We start from the raw sequence: 20,996 nt of genomic DNA, 5'->3' as shown, positions 1-20,996 counted from the left end.
ACCTGCAACCTGTAGACCTGAGTCTCCCCAGCAGAGCACGAGCCCAGACCAGCCCACACCCCCTGATCACTGTCGCAAGGGTCAAAGGTCAAAAGGTCAGCCGTGCGCCGGGGTCAAGGTCATCAGATATGACCTCGAGCGAGGACAACGATTCACTCCTCAGGAGCAAGATGGACTTGACTCAGGTGAAGGCTGTGCAGATGAGACTTAATGAGTCATTCTTCTTTAAGATGAAAGGAGAGGGCAGGTCACCCAGACCACAGTCACAGCTGATGAAGCTTAAACAGTCCAGGGAGAAGAAAAACAGACAATGAGGCTGACGGTTGTCCAATCTTTCACTGTTCCAATTTGTTCGATTATATTTAGTACTTTGTCTTTTGAGTTTCTCTATACATATACAATTTATTTATATATGTTCAAATTGCATTGTTTTACAAATAACTTGAATGGCACTGACTGTAACTGAAATAAATGTAAATTCTTACATTTTATACCCTTCATCAGATAAATTCTATTTCTGTTGTGTTTTTTGGTACATTTCTTGCAATTGATAGCTACTGTTTAGAATCTTAGTAACTTTAATGACACACAGATACTAAACAAGTTTAAACGTGAAGCCTTTATTTATTTTTTTACAATAGCTTTATCGGGTATCACTTGCTATTAAGCTATAGTCTGTTTGCATTAATTATGCCTGAACAGTTTAATCCCCATCCACTTCCAGAGATGGAAGAAGACATAGACAGGGATGGTGACTGGCAGGAGGAGGCTGTAGAAGCACAGACTGCTGGTACTGGTGCAGCCCTCAGGGAAGTTCTCATCCACGGTGGCAGAGTAGAAAAGTCCACAAAGAGAGACAACAGGAATCAACACAGTGAGGGTTGACAGGGAAAACATTCTTCTGGCCTCTTTTCTCACAAGTGTCGCAACTTTGTTAGTACGAGTAATACTCTTGCAGTCACGGCACCGTGTGATTATAAATAGTAGTCGTATGTTCTATGCCGGAGTTGCCTCTGTTGGTGCTGGGTCTTTCTGGATCAGTCTTGCGTCCTGGGGGATCATGTTGGGTATGCCATTGATGATTGAGTATGCAATGCCCAGCTCATCATTAATAAGCTCATTTGTGTTTTCTTCGTACCTGGAAAGACGGACGTAAACAGCTTTACATGTCGTAAATACTTTAAAATACTGGCCGATTTTGAGAATTATTATTACGTCTTTGTTTTAAAGTAAACATGTCATATCTGGCGGCGTAGTAAGACTCTGTAACCCACCTCAGTTGTTTTTTAGACAGAGGGCAGACGAGGAATTCGAGCAGGGAAGTGTCAAAGGGTTGTCTGACGTCTTCCTTTGCATCAGTGAAATGTCTCGACGGTGTCACAGACACTGGCCCGATGCATCGCAGGAAAGTTACAGAATTGACAGACCTTTTAAAACGACATGTTTCATTAGTCAATCTTCTAACAACATTCTGAAACATGTCCAAAATTGTTCTTTTGAATACTGTAAGTCGTACACGTACGCTGCCTTTGAAGCCGGAAGTGCAACTGTGCAACGTTGAAATCTTCCCCATAGGCCCACAATCGCAGTATTAAACTGTTTCCTTCTCTGCTCAAAAATATTCTCAAGAAAAGAAAGAAAAATATATATATTTATCCTACATAAATATATGAATTTGTATATTTTATATATATTAATGGTATATACAGTGTACATTTCAAATTATTCTGAGCTACAGATTAAAAAAACAAATATACAAGCATGAGAAGTTTATAGACTTGAACACAAGGTGGCAATGTTTCATAATCGAACTTCATCTGGCCTTCGTCGTTGATTCCCCTGATGGTGAAGCGAAATTAATGAATGAATATCAGACAATCATATATTTATATTTTTGTCAGTTAACCTAATTTTCCTATAGACAAATACAAAATAAATAAACTCCGCTTTGCTTAGAACTCTCATTACATAATAATAATAATATTGTGTCCTATATGCGCTTTTATGGAAAGCAAAGTAGTGGGAGAGATGTGAACCTACGACCTCTTGATCTGTTATCAAATGCTCGACCACTGAGCTAACCCTAGCCCTATCTATAAGACAATAGCTCTGAAACTGTAGCTGGGGCATTCAAGTTATTTTAGTATTGGTGACTGGTCCAGCCCGGTTTAGTGGGAGAACTGTTAATGTATTCTCTGAATGCCCATATGTTCTGGAACCAAGCAGAGTTGACAGACAGAACTACTGCAAGTGTTCCAGTTCCAATTAATTCAATCCCCTAGGCAATACCGCCGCTACAGGCAGGACCTGGTGATCAAACTTAATGAGATCCTTCAAATCCCATACTACTCTAGTGGTGACGCTTGAGTATGGTTCTGTGTGAGTGATAGCAGGTGTATTAGATATGGTAATAAACACGTCATCCCTCATTAGAAATGTCTGATTACAATAGTGTTGTGTAGGCTATATACAGCTACATACAATGAAGCTTTTCTGTCAAGCTAAGAGCCTAGCCAATTAATACAGGAGACATGTTTTACCCTGCCAACAGAATTTTATTTTCCGTGAAATATTGCTGACCTCGGGTTTCATAAGTTGGATAATCATATCCCATTGGACCTCCTCCTCTCCATCCTTCCTCCTCCCCCTCCTTCCCCCTCCTTCCTCCTCCCCCTCCTTCCCTCTCCTTCCTCCTCCCCCTCCTCCCCATCTTTCCTCCTCCCAACCTTCCCTCTTCTCCTCCTCCCCCTCCTTCCCCCTCCTCCCCCACCTTCCCCCTCCTCCCCATCCTTCCTCCTCCCCCTCCTCCCCATCCTTCCTCCTCCCAACCTTCCCTCTTCTCCTCCTCCCCCTCCTTCCCCCTCCTCCCCCTCCTTCCTCCTCCCCCTCCTCCCCATCCTTCCTCCTCCCCCTCCTCCCCATCCCTCCTCCTCCCCCTCCTTCCCCCTCCTCCCCATCCTTCCTCCTCCCCCTCCTCCCCATCCTTCCTCCTCCCCATCCTTCCCTCTCCCCCCCCCCCCCATACTGGCTAGCTCACTAATGACAGATTTGCATCATTGGATTATAAAACTAAGAACAGTCTGTCCTTAATCAAACCCCTGATTTATGGCCATCCTGACTATTAACGAAGCTCAGTTTTAAATGAAATTAAATTATCGTGGCTACTCAGCCGCAACAAGACGTGTGAACGTAAAGGGTCAGTTCACATTCGGTGCCATGCTCTTAACTTTCTAGACAACTTCGAAGTTCTTTTAGAAAACCACTGGAGGCATATTAACCACTGGCTGGAGGCATGTTAAACGGCGACTAGGCTGGAGCTTACTCATGCTTGTCGCTGTGTGTTAGTAATTGGATATGTCGTAATGCGACACATTAGAGTTAGCTGACCTTTTATGCGTTTCCAGACGTAGGCTAGTTTTTGTATAGGCCTAATGTTTTACTTCGGATAAACTCAGAGTGGGAATGATGAGCCATGTCTCGTTGGTTTTATAATAAGGTGAGGATATAGGGAGGCTGTAGAAATACATTAGCTACAATACAAGTGGGAAAAGAGAGAAATGTGTGTGAGGTAAGAGAAATAGAGGGAGCGAGAGAGAGAGAGAGAGAGAGAGAGAGAAAGAAATGGAATGGAAAAGAAAATTGAGAAGTGTGAAAGAGAGTGAGAGAGAAGAAAGTAAAGTGAGAGAAAGATTGGAGAAATGAAGAGGAAATGAAGAGACCCCATGGAGAGATTTCATTAGTAAACTCTCAGAGGGGTAGAGTGAAGGAAGGAGGCCGTAGCTGGAGTCTTGGCACTGCTAGGGGAGCTGAGATTACGTTATCCCAGACTCCACCAGAAACAAACAGAGCTTACCTTGCATAGAAGACAAGTAGACAAATGTGTGACAGCAGTTTGGAATGTTGAACTCCCAGGTCAACTGGTAAAGAGACATTTCTAAACATGCTTAGAGGCATGTTTTGAAACGTTTTTATGTTTATGTAATTTATTACTGTAAATCATGGTACATATGTTGAAAACATCCCATAATTTCGGGGAAACCCATGACTTAATGGTCCAATGTCAACAAGACAAACAAACAATAGTTTTTTCTTTCGAAGTGCTTCGAAGAGACTAAGTCGAAGCTGGGACCCTCATTTGTTTCCACGGCGACACGCAGGCCTTTTGAAGTGCCGGATATGTAAAACTGATGTGAGAGAGTGTGTGCACCATGACTAACCTCGCTATGGCAGGCCTGTCAAATGAGCGCGGAGACCCGGGGCTTCATGCATGTTTCAGCACCAGAGGATACTGCAGGCCACGCTCGCAGCTCGGAGACTGATAAAGGATGAGATATTACTACTCTCCTCCTTTCCAGCTGAGCGAGTCATGATCATTTTGTTGGACATCAATGCTACTATTTGGAGTGGAAGTATAGACAAGGTGGTTGTACAGACAATAATCTGGTGGGCTATGTCGGTACCGTACTGATGTTGTTGGTGAGAACGTAGGCTACATATGACCGTCAGTGTGTCCATGTCATCGGTGGAATTTATCCGCTAACTGCAATATGGAGAATACTCACACATACATTTTACCAGCAGTATTTTAGTTCTGGGTCTTATAAATATCCAGTGTATACGTAAAGAGCTTGTGATCTGAACAGTTTCTGAAAACTGTCATTCAATTCAGAATGAAATTAAAGTACAAACCTGAGAGACAAGTGAACAGAAAGTTTTACTAAATCTGCTACACAGTAGCAAATACTGTTCCATACAGTACATAATGCAAAGAAAGCCTCAATTCAAAACCCCAATGGAAATACTTTTCATTCTCAAAACAAGCCTGTCTGCTATATTTACAAAATAAAATAGGGAACATTTATCAAGCCATGACCAGGGGGGTGAAAGAGACACATGCCTCACATGAGATCAAATTCTTAAAGAAATACTGTAGCAAAGCTTATACTAAACATAACAAATACAGTGTTATCTCTGGGGTTGGGATTTTGGGTTGGGAGTCCTCACTTATGTAACTTCAGGTAGCTAGCAGGCAGCCATGTCCTTGTGTCAGGTAGATTCTCAAAGGCAGTAGTCCCGCCCACACAGAACTAGCAGTCATCTGATAGGTCACTGTCAGGGTCAGTAGGTCACTGCTCATTGCTTCATTTCAGTTCTTGTCTCACTGTCATTGGTGCAGCTGTGTCAGGACATTGGTGATAGTCCATTTCTGAGCAGAGCACTTCTGAATGGCCAACTGGAAGCCGTTCTCTGATGGGCTGCTTTCCACAAGCTCCAGACATCTCCCTGTCTGCGTGTTTTGAATAGAGCCTCCCTGTGAAGAACACACACACACAATATTATATACAGTATCCTAGTGTGTTTGTATGAGTGTGCACGCTTGCCTGTTCATATACATGTAGTATAAACTCTGGTTCTGGAAGTGGTCCAACCCTGTCTCCCCATCCAATCTCCTGAGTGCAAGGTCTGGGTCTGGGTATTGATCTGCTGCTTCAGCAGAGGGCTCCAAGACCCCTTTAATATATATGAAAAAGAAAGCTTCCCCTGACAGACAACCTTCAACTAATATTCATCCCATACTGTAGCCCACCAGCTCTCCCTCCCCCTGACTCACCCTCCCATAGTACCCCCCTCCCCCACTCCATACCCACCCATCCATAGTACTCCTCCCTTTTCCCCCTCCCTCACTCTATACCAGTGTCAATATTGTCAAAATAAATTTAGACTATAAGCATTCGTTCACTACCTTTTCATGTAATGGCTAAATTGAAACAACAATGTAAATATTGACGACACAAATTACGACGAAATCTCTGTTCATCATGTCCTGATGGGTAAAGACGGGACAAAAAAGCTGTCTCTTTTCAGGCAGACAACCGAGATCACAGTAGCCATCTTAAAGCACTGGTGGTTTTACCTATCATCCAATCATTTACATTTGCAAGTGCAAATTCTCTCTGTCTCCATGCATCTTTCTCACTGGACATTGCTGCTTGGTGCAAGTCCATGCAAATGCCATCTTCCAGTATAACTGATGTAAACAAGCCAACTTTGGAAGAGCCTTCTAATAAATCCAGCTGCCTTAAAAAAGGACTGAACCATTAGCTGGCCTCACAAACGATGAGTGCCTCACCTTCACCAGCGTAGGACACATCTCACGTATTCAAACAGATATGAGTGCATGAGAAAGACTGAGTGCATGGTTCATGATGAGGATAGAGTGCCTTGTGGATTCCAGATGGGTGGAAAAAACGAATTTGAAAAGACACGCCATCGTTGCACTTTTTCTAACAAACTTTAGGCATTCCTTTATATATAAATGATAAAAGAAGTAAGGTAAGTCAGTAACACATCCTCAGCCTGGTTCCATGAATACTTACTTCTCAATTGAATCTTTTTACAGAAAGGAGAGAAATTAATCAGCAAAACCCATTACAGTATCATGAAACTGTTAACTAAAACGTTGACTTAAATTAAAAAGTAAAACGGACTCTTGACTAAAAAGCAATGTTTTTAAATGTGAGTTAAAGCCAATTACAATTTTCACTAAGCAACTTTAATTATTGTCAAAATGAACACTGCTCTTTACTCCCCCTCCTAAGGCACCCCTCCCTCCCTCCTCCCCCATCCCTCCCCCATCTACCAGTGACAGTGTAGACCTGGACTGAGGATAGGAAGTGCTGTTGGATTTCAATACAACTTGTTTATCAGGAGTTTGCGATGTAAGCAAGGATAAAAAAGAGGCCATGAAAATAAGCAGCTGATTAAATCTACTTCATGTCAGCTCTTACACAGAATATATCTGCAATATTCTGCCTGTCTCTGAACTGTTCCCTCAGAGTCAAACACGATTCAATATTTCAAAAGATCTACTTATCAATAATTCACTACCTCTGACTGCCCTCTTCAGATGAAACACAGCACCCGGGCCTTCCCTTCTCACTCTCTCACTCTCTACTTTGCTCTCACTTTCTTATAAATCCCCCTCTCCCCCAGTCACTACCGGGTCAGAGCTACACGCCACAGACTTCTCCAAACCACGTCTTCCAGACATTTCTCAGTGTGGCACTGGTTGACTTTTCAGCTCTTTCTAGTGTTCCTTCTCCAAAAACGTAATTCGCCTGTCTACAATACGTTTTCACTTCACTGATAAGCAGCTCTTTCATCAAAGGATCCATTCTTGACCTGCAGAAGCACCAGTTTCAATAAAAAACGCAGGGTCACCGAACCCTTGGGGAAACACTCAGCTTGGGCTCTGACTCCTCATGAAAAGCACAGAGAAGTTCTCAGTGTGTCTTCTGACATCAGACCTAATTAGCGAGTGATTCACAGCCACTGTGTTCAAAGGCTTATTAGGTAGGTGGTTTTGTTCTCTGAAGAGAGAGAATGAGAGAAAGGGGAAAGGGAGAAAGAGAGGGGGGGAGAGGGAAAAAAGAGGGTGAGTGAAAGAGAGAGAGCTCAATAGGGGGCAGAGAGTCAATGTGTGTATGATAGAAACCGGGAGAAAGAAAAGTTGAGAGGAAGAGAGAGAGACAAAGAGAGAAAGACAGAGAGATGGGCCAGTGTGTCTTACTGAGACAATAGTCTACTAATGGTCTACAGCAACAATTCATTTTAAGATATCCTGGACTGCGAAGCAAGGACCATAGGTATCATCTAGGTTAAGGAACCACACACACGTTTACCTGAGTGAAGAGCCAGGCTAGCTTCATGTTCTTGGTGGCCGCGTAGCTGCACTCCAGTAGTCTGGGGCGGCTGTTGACGTCCACCAGGCACTTGTTGTCGTTGTCGTCGATGGTGGGACTCAGGACCCCCAGATGGAGCTGCTGGCTGCTGGTGTAGTACACATTCTAGAACAGGGAGGGAACACATTCTAGAACAGGAATGGAACTCATTCTAAAACAAGGACAAAACATATCCTAGAACAGGGATGGCTCACATTCTAGTCCAAGGACAGAAAACATTCTAGAACAGGGATGATAAAGATTCTAGTCCAGGGATAGAACAGGTTGTCGAACAGGGACGGCACAGGGCGCACACAGCCATGCAACACAACCACACGGAAACCCAGGTGTTATACAGGAATGAGGAAGTGGAAGGGAGGCGAGCCTGCTGAGACAAAAAGTCACCCTCATTACAATAAAAACATTTCTAAGAAGTTCTATTTGGAATTTTTCTTTGAATAGAGGCCCCAGCCCTGCTGCCGGTGGGAGCGGAGCGACCGACACAGGCAGAGATCAGGGGAGCCGAGGGGACGCTTCAGGCCTGTGGAGGAGCAGACGCCCTGACGACAAGCAGCCTCGTCACGGAGGTAATTGGCTGAAATGGCGTTTGTCTTTCACAATCGGGGCATTTAGGAAACCTATTATCACCGCAGAAAACAACTTTAGAGTCTTCAGTGCCATCGCCGGGGTCTCGCAGGCTAGAGCAGACAGATGTCTGCGTGCGTGTGCGATCGAGTGTGTGTCTGTGCTCGTGCGTGTGGGAGTCAGGTTGCTGAGCGGTGAGGGAATCGGGCTAGTAATCCGAAGGTTGCCAGTTCGATTCCCGGTCATGCCAACTGACGTTGTGTCCTTGGGCAAGGCACTTCACCCTACTTGCCTCGGGGGAATGTCCCTGTACTTACTGTAAGTCGCTCTGGATAAGAGCGTCTGCTAAATGACTAAATGTAAATGTTGCAGCGATAGTAAAGGTGATTATACTGAAGACTGACATTAACTTTCATCTCTATCCGGAGAATTGAAGAACCCGTACCCCCGATGACTTTCAAATCTGTCAGAGGAAGTGTCTATATTCCTTTTTGTTCCTTCATCGTCACACACTCTTCCCCCCCTACACTATATAAACACACACAGACACACACACAGACACACAACCTCATACTATGCACTCATACTATACACATGTACCCTTATACTATACACACACACACACACACTAACCCTAACACAAACACCCTCTACTAATGGACACTAAAAAGCAACTTTTTCCAGAAAGCTTATATTAATGAAATGACAACCATCTCAACATCATTTTCACACACACACAATCCAGTAATTTAATAGCGCCATATATCACAACTCTTTTATGATGCTTTCAGTACATAAACAGTTGAAGAGCAGTCATTCTGGGAAGCAGTCTCAGAGAGGTGAAGTGCTGTAGATGTAATGAGATGTGTGTCTGACTGAGGTTTCCTGTTGTGGTTAATGATTTACATTTTACGCTTTTCCTCACATCAAGAAAAGGGCTCAAAGTCTAGCACTTCATAATTGGAAGTTTATCCAAACACCAAGACTCCCCAGTGGGTAAACGTTTTTTTTCTTCTACGTTTTAATCATTTATGCATTCCAATTTCCTACAAAAGGATAAATCAATGTCTATTAGTATTCTGTCTTCTGAGTCTTTGTGAAGTAGTCTGTCTCTGGTGGCTTTGACTGTTGGTAAAATAATTTATCAAAACAACTTTGAGTAAACTGGATCTGTCTGGTTGACTTCAAGTCCAGTTGTGTTTTTTTCCCCCTTCAACAAAATTTTGCCTTCTAGCTAGTCACCCTTGAAGTGGATTTCTCTTTATCTCTCTCTCTTTTTATCTCTAAATCTCTCTCTCCATTTCCCTCCTTCCACATCTATCTATCTCTCCCTCTCTCTCTCTTTCATTCTCTCTCCCTCCCCATCTCCTTCTCTTTCCCTCTATATCTATCTATCTCTCCCTCTCTCTCATTCTCTCTCCCTCCCAATCTCCCTCTCTTTCCCTCTATATCTCTCCCTTCCCATTTCCCTCGCTTTCCCTTTATAGTTCTCTCCCTCTCTCTCTCTCTCTCTCTCTCTCTCTCTCTCTCTCTCTCTCTCTCTCTCTCTCTCTCTCTCTCTCTCTCCTCTCTCTCTCTCTCTCTCTCTCTCTATCTCAATGTCTCTCCCCCCACACCTCTCTCTCTCTCTATGCAGGTGCAGTTCTGGTTCAGCAGCCTTGCGGTTCTCCACAAACACATAACTGTCCTAGCATATGGATTACCAGCATTAGCAGCTGGTCTCTTGGGTTTCTGGTCTAGTGAGTTTTCCCACTGTCAACACACACACAAACACTTGCCATGGAGATCATGTGCCAATCTAAAGGCCGAATTATACTACTCCGTTTTCTCGGAGACGGACACAGGGAACGCCCTCTCCGATGTGGAACGCCCTCTCCGAGCCCCTCGGAGAGCTCTACGTGCACCTCCTGATTTTCCTGACTAAAGGCCGATTTATACTTCTGCGTTTTTACGGAGGCGGAGACAGGGAACGCCCTCTCCGTCAAGGAACGCTCTCTCCGTGCCCTCTCCGAGCCCCTCGGAGAGCTCTACGTGCACCTCCTGATTTTCCTGACTATCCGTCCGTCCGTCATTTTACGGATACCCCTTGGCTGTGATTGGTCCGTATTAAGAACCGTTTGCGTCAGGGGCGGGGTTGCCGTGACCAACAAGAGAACAAAATCCTTTGACCGCCATTGTTGTAAGTTTTTACAATTCATATTTCAGCTAAACAGTACATGTAAATCAGAATTAAAATGTGACGAGAAATGGGCAGTGTAGTTGCTGAAAATGTGCTTATTTTATTGATGAAACGGCAAATTTGTAAATTTGCTCCGACTTCTCCGCCTAACCTAGGTAAATAAACACATTTACATTTAGTCATTTAGCAGACGCTCTTATCCAGAGCGGCTTACAGCAAGTACAGGGACATTCCCCCGAGGCAAGTAGGGTGAAGTGCCTTGCCCAAGGACACAACGTCAGTTGGCATGACCGGGAATCGAACTGGCAACCTTCGGATTACTAGCCCGATTCCCTCACCGCTCAGCCACCTGACTCCCTCGACGACGACTTACAAAAAACCGTTGCGCCACCTACTCTTCTGGCGGTGAATTGTTTTCAGCACCCACAGCCTTCGGAGTAGACCTACTATAAATTCAACGAATCCGTACAACTCCGTCTGTCTGTCTGTCCATAACGGAGTCGGAGTAGTATATTTCGGCCTTTAGTGTCAAAAAGTGGTCTCTGCAGTTCCAAAAGAATCATTTGAGAGTTTGGGGGTGGTTATAGGTGCCAGTCAGTGGGCATCTGTTAAGCCCTCTGTACAGATAATACTTGATTTTATCACTAGAACACATGACCAGTATGCTAGCGCTCCAGTCACATGCATTAAATATGTGAAACATCTCTTTCTGCATTCCCAGCTTTTATTCATCCCAGTGGAGCGTTTTAGTTTAAGTGTAACAATGGAGAGATAACAGGCAGACGGCTCTGAGGTAATCCTGAGAGATGGCGAACATGGAAGCCCCCAACGTTCTCGGAGATCCTCAGCACTTTGTCTTCTAAGACACTGGCACTTAAGGCATGGGACAATCCGCTTTCTAATACAAAGCTGTGTGTGTGTGTAAGCATGTGAGTGTGTCTCTATGTGTGTGTGACTGTGTTACCACGCTGCTGTGTCTCCATGCGTGTGTCGTGCGCGAGCGAGGAGAAGCATATCCAATCCGTGTATGGTCGGGGGATTTGTACATCACAAAGCTGACATTGAACTAATACCCTTTCAATTAAATCAGCCCTTCAAATGGGATGAGTCTCTCCATCTGTCTCTTCCTGGGACTTGGCACCATGTTCTTCCTCACACTGACATGCTAAGTGATGGAAAGCGTACATTCTGGTGGCTTCCAGTACAGTATCTGTCATCAGAGCCGCAGATAACCTCAGTATAAACCCCAGCTAACATGCTAGTAGACTGTATAATTGTTTTGGGGTGTGGACTCTCTTTAGTGTCCACTTTTTCTCCCACAGCCATTTCTTCTTGGACCTCCTGAGCAGACATCCAAAACGAGACCTAAACGAACACTTTACTGGAGACCTCCACAGGCTTTCATATTTGTGGAGTTTCAGCACAAAAGCTGATAAATGAGGCCGTTTTATGCAATTTGTAACAAAAATTCTGTTGCGTCCTCGGTGTTCTTCCGTGTGAAGAGAAATTACAGAAGTTGTGACAGCAGGCAAAACTGCAGACTCTGTGGTTTGGCTGAGACAAAGTGAGCTGGCTGGCATGACCCAGATGCAGGTTTCAAATAACACCTTCCAGTAAGTCAATGTTATTGAATGGCCACAGATTGATCCACTGTGTCCTACCCAGACCAGAACAGATGATGCCAGAGCAAGGACATCCTAACTACAAAGTCTGAAGATGACAATGTGATTCTACCATCGCCACGCAGATGGTATTTTAATGAATGATAGGTCGAAAAATCCAGAAAATAGCATGTTGTGGATTCTGCGGTGGTGTGGTAGAGGCTAGAAGGCAGAATAGGGCAGGTTGTCACAGGGTTCAGAGGTCTGCGGAACTCACCTGAGGGGTCATCCCGTGACAGAGGTACATGATGGGGATGTTGTCGGACTCTGGCCCCTGGTCCACACACAGGTCGCTCCTCAGACTGTTCTTCAACTGAGAGAGAGACACACACGCAGAGAGAGAGAGAGAGAGAGAGAGAGAGAGAGAGAGAGAGAGAGAGAGAGAGAGAGAGAGAGAGGGAGGGCGGAAGAGGATGAGAGGTAAAGGGAGAGAGAGTTGGAGGGGGAAAGATAGAGGGGGGGAAGAAGAGGGGAAGACAGAAAAAGGATAGAGACAGGGGGAGATAGAGAAGAAGGGGGTGAGAGTGAAAGAGAGAAAGGGGGAGACAGATGGAGATGTTTATTTTATTTATTTGTATTTAACCTTTATTTAACCAGGTGAGTTTGAGAACATATTCTCAAGTGAAGTGAGAAAGAGAGGGGGGAAGGAAATAGAGAGAAAAAAAAGAACGTGCAAGAGGGGGAGAAAAGATAGAGAGGGAGACAGACACAAACAGAGACAGATGGGGAGAGAGGGAGGGTGGGTGGGGGTTATATGAATGATTATTTAAGAGAAACTGCAGACCAAAGTCTTCTATTGTGGATTGGGTTGGATGGAATTTAATTTCATCAAACACATTTGGTTTCATCAGAGAGGATTGAAGGAGGGAGAGGAGGAGGAGCAGAGGAAGGAGGACTGGATCGGAGATTGGGATAGATTGAGACCGCAGAGTTTTTGCCTCACACTCCTTAATAGGCCATCTGTTTCCAGAAGCCTCTTAAGCTGTGTTTTCCTCTGCCTCCCTGGGTAATCAAGATGCCATGATACCATGACACACTAGAACGCGTGAAGGCATATTTGACGACATATGTGAGAGGTCTCTGACAGCAGGTCAGAGTATCTTTAATGTTAGGGTTAGGGTTAGGTAAGTTAGAAGGTACGATAAGACATAGCTGCTAATAGTGTCTGTGTTTAGTTATCTCAGTTGGATCGTTTATGCGGGCTGCATGTGTTTGAATACACACTGTTGTTGTGAATGGACAGAAGTGTTCTCGAGAGCAAAGTCACTACCAGTTTACTTTGCTCATGAGATATAATAAAAAAATGTCATCACAATTATCGTACTTCCATGTTTGTACTGTTGGGGCTCGGAAGTGTTTGTGTTTGTGTTCCTCCCACACACGCTGACGGGAACGTCAACAACAAAACATCTGCAGCTCCTCTATGAGCTCATCAACCCGCTCCCAAACAAGCCGAGCAGGGGAGGGGAGGACGAGGTTATTTTGGGAGGGATAGGCGGATAGTTACTCACGACTCTGTGGAACCTATTCTCCAGGCTCCTCCTCAACCCTCTCTACTTACAGGGATCTGTGTACACACGCTCAGCGGGGAGTTAATAAAAACACTGAATGTTTAACTACAGATGGAAAGGGATTGGTTTTTGCCTTTTAAGACCTGTTCTTTTGCACCTGGTGCCGAGTAGTTTGTGGATATGTAACTGATGTTGTGTGTGACTGTCTGCAGAGGTCAAGTATTTTGAATGAGGACTTTATGACCACAGCAGTTTTTGGTGACCCCATCCTCATGTCATGTTGTGACAAAGTGACCCAACAGTGAGGAATAAGGAGTGGGCCTAGGCCGGAGCCGGGGCCTGGGGGTAGAGTTACTGCACAAGCCTGTGTTCCTCACCACTCCGTAGGCCACTGTGCCGCTGTAGGTCCTCATCTCAGGGTAGATGTTGGTGAGGAACCACCTGAAGGACCTGCAGCCCAGCCTGCTCCTCAGGGCCCTGCGCTCAGACACGTCTCCTATGTCGATACCTGAGTTCTGGATGGAAAAACACACACACATTATATTGACGATCAGAACTGAAACGTGCAGGATCTTCAGCGTGCTTTGGACCGATTGTTGTCTCTACGGTAACCGGCGTGTGAAACGAGGGTGCGGTTGAGGTTCTCCCCACCTGCGGCGGAACGTTCCAGGCCATGTAGACATGGTTCTTGTACTCGTCCATCCAGACCTCGGCCGCCCGCAGCGCGTTGCGACGCACGTGGGACGTCAGGTCGTCCGTGTAGGGCTTGTGAGCGCGCTCGATGTGGGCGATCCTGGAGCAGGGGAGGACCTCCACACTGCCCCCACACTGCCAAACCTGGAATAACACCCCGAGGAGACGCGGGTAAGGGCCCATGTCTGGGAAAAGCTGACCTGGAATCAGGTTTTTTTTCAGATTCAAAATCTGGTTTATAACCCGAAATACTGCAAAACTATGCATTTCTGATCCATGATCTTATGCTGTACTTTCAATATTCACTATTTGTATGTTGCTTAAGACAGCCTAAGCATCTGCCAAATGAATGAAATGTCAAATGTAATGAAGTCTGACAAGCCATACTGATCCCTAATCACTTACTGTGGATATAAAACCTGGAGCAGAGGCAGTCATGTATGAAATTCTACTTGTATTTTATAATCCTGTAATATAATTACACATTCAATAGAGGGTCTTACAAAGGGGCTTTGTCATCTGGGACCGGATGGCCTCTTTCCAGAAGCTTTCAACCTTTTGCTGTACAATGTATTTAATGGGGAGGTAATGCAGACATTGTGTGATATGACATTGAGTATCTCCAAAGCTAATTCGCTTTATTTTCTCTGAGGAAGCTGTCGGTGGGATTAGCAGATGATTGAGTTGGTCCCGATGGGCAGGCCAGCGCCTTGCAGGGCAGCTCCGCTGCATCCGGTGTGTGCAGGGTCGGCTCCAAGGGGGGGCAAATGCGTGCCCCCCTTCTGAAAAAAATGCCCCCCCATTTAATTCGTTCTGGAGCCGAGTCTGGGTGTGTGTGAATCGGTAAACGACAGATAAAACATGTAAAGCGATTTGAGTAGGCCTACCGTTAAAGTAGAAAACGTGCAATATGAACACAGTCCATTTACCACCATTACGTGTGGCGGTTACACAGAAACAACGACAACGTAGCTACAGTCACTAAGGCGTTCGCCAACCTCCTCGTTGTTCTAGACCTCGGACCGAAATAGACCTCGATCGGGGAAGTGAAACGCTAAGAAGTCCATTAATTTGCGGCGTTGAGTTGCGAAGGCTAGCTAATGGACTGGAAATTATAAATCGGCCAAGAAGCGGTCTGCCTGCTGAGTTCTGGGTGTTAGACGCACATCCACCTAATATGAAGCAACGCGAGGTAAATACGCTGGAAAAACACTTTAATGAAGATCTATTAATACAATCTTTCTGGGAACAGCATGTGATTATGGCGTGACAGAGAAGAGCTATTTGTACAGGGAGTGACGGGATTGTGGAGATGCAGAGGTTTATGCCATATGGAGGGCCTAAATAGAGCTATTCGTTGTGAAAATGAATATTGGGTGCTAAAGACAGATTGGAAGTGGCTAAATCTCTCTGTCACATGCCTCATTAACATAATAACAGACAACAATGTTGATGGATACACGCAGACACACTCACTCGGATTCCCAGCTCCACGTTCTCTCCTCCATAGACCTCCATTCCCTCGTCCAATAGGCCGATCTCCTCAAAGTACTTCCTGTCCACCACGAAACAGCCAATCAGAGCAGGGCTCCTGAAAAAGAGCAGCACCAGCATCATCACTACCCCAACTCCTAAACTGTTATTGGTCAGTCAACACAAGGCTTTGACCATAACCAGAATTAAATTACATCAGATGAGAAACATTGATTTCTTGACAGAAAACCCACACAGGATTGCTATGCCAACTCATATGTCATCTGTCGAGAACAAAGTTGTTTTTGTTGCATCATGTTTCTGGGTAAAGTCTAAACAGAAGAGAGAATAATCTTTCATCTACATCTAACTGATGCAATAGAAGCCAAAACAAAAACAGTTCCCACACCACAACTTTGTTTACGAGGATTTCACTTTAGATTAAGAATGTAAGAAATGTGTGTCCCAGACAGATTGTAGCCAGCTGGTGTCCCTGTCCCTGTCTACATGACTGGTCCAAACTGCCCCTACCTGTACGAAAGTGTGCAGTTAGCTACATTGTTCTGTCACCAACAACTACTGAAGCCTATGACGGTTTAGTCCCCATTATGTGTGTTAGATTTGAACGCTGTCGTAGCACATACTGACCTGATGGGGGCGCTGTGGTTGCGCTGGTTCCACCAGGCTTTGGGGGGGTTGAGGTAACGACACCAAAGCTCCCAATCGAAGCCCTGGGCGGAGAGAGGGTACTCCTCAATTTCAAAGGTGTCAAATTTGATGTTGTCAAACGACGGAGAGATGACTCGTCTCCGGTCCTCCTGGATCCTGAGAAGGATGGGCTCAGCCCTGAAACAGACACCACACCTGGTTACAGCCCTGGAACAGAGGCCACACCTGGTTATAGACCTGTAACAGAGATCACACCTGGTTATAGCCCTGAAACAGAGATCACACCTGGTTATAGACCTGTAACAGAGATCACACCTGGTTATAGCCCTGAAACAGAGATCACACCTGGTTATAGACCTGGAACAGAGACCACACCTGGTTATAGACCTGGAACAGAGACCACACCTGGTTATAGACCTGGAACAGAGATCACACCTGGTTATAGACCTGGAACAGAGACCACACCTGGTTATAGACCTGGAACAGAGACCACACCTGGTTATAGACCTGGAACAGAGACCACACCTGGTTATAGCCCTGAAACAGAGATCACACCTGGTTATAGACCTGGAACAGAGACCACACCTGGTTATAGCCCTGAAACAGAGATCACACCTGGTTATAGACCTGGAACAGAGACAGCCTGGTTACAGACCTGGAACAGAGACAGCCTGGTTATAGACCTGGAACAGAGACCACACCTGGTTAGAGACCTGGAACAGAGACAGCCTGGTTATAGACCTGGAACAGAGACCACACCTGGTTATAGACCTGGAACAGAGACAGCCTGGTTACAGACCTGGAACAGAGACAGCCTGGTTATAGACCTGGAACAGAGACCACACCTGGTTACAGACCTGGAACAGAGACAGCCTGGTTAGAGACCTGGAACAGAGACAGCCTGGTTACAGACCTGGAACAGAGACAGCCTGGTTACAGACCTGGAACAGAGACAGCCTGGTTAGAGACCTGGAACAGAGACAGCCTGGTTACAGACCTGGAACAGAGACAGCCTGGTTACAGACCTGGAACAGAGACAGCCTGGTTACAGACCTGGAACAGAGACAGCCTGGTTATAGACCTGGAACAGAGACCACACCTGGTTAGAGACCTGGAACAGAGACAGCCTGGTTATAGACCTAGCGCGCACACACAAACATATATACGAATGAACACACAAACACACACTCACCTGTATTCATATACACACACTCATTAGTACAAGCACACACAAACATGTATCCACATACGGTCCATGTACACACAGGATCCCATACAGTATGAACACACACACTCACACAAACAAAGGTAACACACAAACACACTCACTCTCAAACACAAGAAACACACTCCAGAAAGCCATTACAATGATCTGATTGCCTGAGTGAAAACAATATCCATAAAGCCCAGATGAGAATCTCTACAATAGTCAAGGAGAACATCTCCCAGTACAAACATTTACTCTCAGCTTGACTTCTTCATGACTGCACCATTTCAACAAATAAAAGCTGAATGGAAATGTTATGATAGAAATGAAATAGCAGTTTGGAAAGAGTGGTCACCAAGGCAGGTAAACATAAAGTTGCACACACAGAAGGGATGTGATGAAAAAGCTGTCAGTCACTCTTTTTTAAATAACTGACATTTCAGATTCAATCATCATCATCGTTGCAGGCGGAGGAACAGTTTATCTCACGTAAACTACAAGAGGGAATAACGATAATGTAGACGTTTTATCCCAAACCGACCTCTTGATCGGCATTCAACACTCTAACCACCGAGCTGTCCCCACCCTCGTGTGTATGACTGGGCTATGAAGAGAAATTGACATCACCACTAATATGAACTGCTCACTTGTAAAAACAAATAAACATTTTGTTTGGTTTACTGAGTCTTGGAGAGCCTTCTGGAATCCAATGTTTTAGCTGCAGTGACGCAAATGATTTCATTAGCTGTAAATAGGCTTTGTGTGCGTGTGTGTATATGTGTATGCATGTGTGTGTGTGTGTGTGTGTGAGGGGGAACACATTGTAGCTGTCAGTTCTCATACGTGAGCCACAATACCTCAGGGGAGGGGTTAGTTTAGATCCAGCCTCTCTAGTGTGTGTGTGTGTGTGCGTAGGTGGACATGACTGTAAGCACGCATGTGCATGTTTATGCGTGCATGGGAATGTGTGTGTCTGTGTGTAAGCATGTGGGTGTGCAGATCCCCCAACGTGTGTGTGTGTATATTCCTTCTAGTGAGTGCTTGGTGAGATCTTGTCAGGTTGTGTGAGGTTGAGAACACCATAATTAAGGGGCGGACAGCATTCTGTCCAACAAGCAAGCTAAGACTCACTAAGTTGCCAGGGCAACATGTTCAACAGTGGCCCATGTTCCAAGGTAATGAAGGTGTTAGTGAAGGATTCAGTTTCTCAGGATGATAAAACGATTTCGTGATAGAAGGATGGAGTGGATCAACAAAGGAATGATGGGTATAATTGGCCATTTTCACATCATGGCGTTACAGCAACAGAAACTCATTTCTGTTGACAGAAAGCAAACCCTCTTAGTTACAGTAGAGGCTAGTTCTGCTCAAACTCAAGGACAGAACAGCCCAGCCTCTGTCTCTCTCTCTGTCTTTCTCTCTCTGTCTCTCTCTTTCTGTCTTTCTCTCTCTGTCTTTCTCTCTCTCTGTCTCTGTCTCTCTCTCTCCCTCTCTGTCTCTGTCTTTGTCTTTGTCTCTGTCTGTCTGTCTCTTCATTTCATTTAAATGGGTTTTATTAGCATGAAAGAACAAATGTTTATATTGCCAAAGCAACAGTGGAATTACAGAAGTATTTATATTATTATTATTATTGAGGTTTGTATATTATTAATATTACCAAATAATCAGATTAAATAAATGAAATATGGTCAATTCAGTTGAAAGATAGGAGAACATTAACATAACATTAAGATTGATTCATATATAAATATACATTTATACACACAGTCAGTCACACACACAGTACATGTAATGTGTGTGCATTGTGTCTCTAGGTCACTCACTGGCTCTCAGGTTGTGGCATGTTGATACATACTGGGCAGCAATGTCTGCCCTGTCTCCTTCTCCTATGAGAGCAAGGTCTGGCCTGTCTCCTTCTCCTATGAGAGCAAGGTCTGGCCTGTCTCCTTCTCCTAGGAGAGCAAGGTCTGCCCTGTCTCCTTCTCCTAGGAGAGCAAGGTCTGCCCTGTCTCCTTCTCCTAGGAGAGCAAGGTCTGGCCTGTCTCCTTCTCCTAGGAGAGCAAGGTCTGCCCTGTCTCCTTCTCCTAGGAGAGCAAGGTCTGGCCTGTCTCCTTCTCCTAGGAGAGCAAGGTCTGGCCTGTCTCCTTCTCCTAGGAGAGCAAGGTCTGCCCTGTCTCCTTCTCCTAGGAGAGCAAGGTCTGCCCTGTCTCCTTCTCCTAGGAGAGCAAGGTCTGGCCTGTCTCCTTCTCCTAGGAGAGCAAGGTCTGCCCTGTCTCCTTCTCCTAGGAGAGCAAGGTCTGGCCTGTCTCCTTCTCCTAGGAGAGCAAGGTCTGCCCTGTCTCCTTCTCCTAGGAGAGCAAGGTCTGGCCTGTCTCCTTCTCCTAGGAGAGCAAGGTCTGGCCTGTCTCCTTCTCCTAGGAGAGCAAGGTCTGCCCTGTCTCCTTCTCCTAGGAGAGCAAGGTCTGCCCTGTCTCCTTCTCCTAGGAGAGCAAGGTCTGGCCTGTCTCCTTCTCCTAGGAGAGCAAGGTCTGGCCTGTCTCCTTCTCCTAGGAGAGCAAGGTCTGCCCTGTCTCCTTCTCCTAGGAGAGCAAGGTCTGCCCTGTCTCCTTCTCCTAGGAGAGCAAGGTCTGGCCTGTCTCCTTCTCCTAGGAGAGCAAGGTCTGGCCTGTCTCCTTCTCCTAGGAGAGCAAGGTCTGGCCTGTCTCCTTCTCCTAGGAGAGCAAGGTCTGGCCTGTCTCCTTCTCCTAGGAGAGCAAGGTCTGCCCTGTCTCCTTCTCCTAGGAGAGCAAGGTCTGGCCTGTCTCCTTCTCCTAGGAGAGCAAGGTCTGCCCTGTCTCCTTCTCCTAGGAGAGCAAGGTCTGGCCTGTCTCCTTCTCCTATGAGAGCAAGGTCTGCCCTGTCTCCTTCTCCTAGGAGAGCAAGGTCTGCCCTGTCTCCTTCTCCTAGGAGAGCAAGGTCTGCCCTGTCTCCTTCTCCTAGGAGAGCAAGGTCTGCCCTGTCTCCTTCTCCTAGGAGAGCAAGGTCTGCCCTGTCTCCTTCTCCTAGGAGAGCAAGGTCTGGCCTGTCTCCTTCTCCTAGGAGAGCAAGGTCTGGCCTGTCTCCTTCTCCTAGGAGAGCAAGGTCTGCCCTGTCTCCTTCTCCTAGGAGAGCAAGGTCTGCCCTGTCTCCTTCTCCTAGGAGAGCAAGGTCTGCCCTGTCTCCTTCTCCTAGGAGTATTTTTACCTTTGAAAGGTCACTAAGACCTTTGAAATCTGAGATTACAGAGTGGAATTTGTTACAGTAACCATTTCTTACATC

The 20,996-nt window shown here is 45.6% G+C and overlaps 2 protein-coding genes across 2 annotated transcripts in view; both read right to left on the bottom strand.

Annotated features, from left to right (window-relative positions):
• Positions 1–600: 600 nt before the first annotated feature.
• Positions 601–992, bottom strand: zgc:162634 (uncharacterized protein LOC555881 homolog). Its single transcript, XM_067235611.1, has one exon. It carries the CDS (start codon positions 895–897, stop codon positions 685–687), a length of 213 nt encoding a protein of 70 aa, XP_067091712.1. The 5' UTR covers positions 898–992; the 3' UTR covers positions 601–684.
• Positions 993–5,164: 4,172 nt separating this feature from the next.
• Positions 5,165–20,996, bottom strand: part of LOC136942615 (polypeptide N-acetylgalactosaminyltransferase 18-like) — a 34,690-nt gene continuing 18,858 nt past the window's right edge. Inside the window, exons 5-11 of the mRNA XM_067235609.1 lie at positions 16,472–16,669; positions 15,827–15,941; positions 14,309–14,494; positions 14,035–14,172; positions 12,364–12,459; positions 7,683–7,847; positions 5,165–5,311 (exon numbers count right to left, since the gene is read on the bottom strand). Coding sequence (XP_067091710.1) covers positions 5,165–5,311; positions 7,683–7,847; positions 12,364–12,459; positions 14,035–14,172; positions 14,309–14,494; positions 15,827–15,941; positions 16,472–16,669 — 1,045 coding nt within the window. The remainder of the gene's footprint in view (positions 5,312–7,682; positions 7,848–12,363; positions 12,460–14,034; positions 14,173–14,308; positions 14,495–15,826; positions 15,942–16,471; positions 16,670–20,996) is intronic.

Source organism: Osmerus mordax, chromosome 4 (assembly GCF_038355195.1).
Source record: "Osmerus mordax isolate fOsmMor3 chromosome 4, fOsmMor3.pri, whole genome shotgun sequence".
Lineage (NCBI taxonomy): Eukaryota > Metazoa > Chordata > Actinopteri > Osmeriformes > Osmeridae > Osmerus > Osmerus mordax.
The sequence above is the reverse complement of the archived record's forward strand: the minus strand, read 5'-3'. Positions and strand labels throughout refer to the sequence as shown.

What these genes read in the sequence shown, in the direction of transcription:
- zgc:162634 (XM_067235611.1), bottom strand. Translation starts at nt 897, where the DNA reads ATGTTTTCCCTGTCAACCCTCACTGTGTTGATTCCTGTTGTCTCTCTT.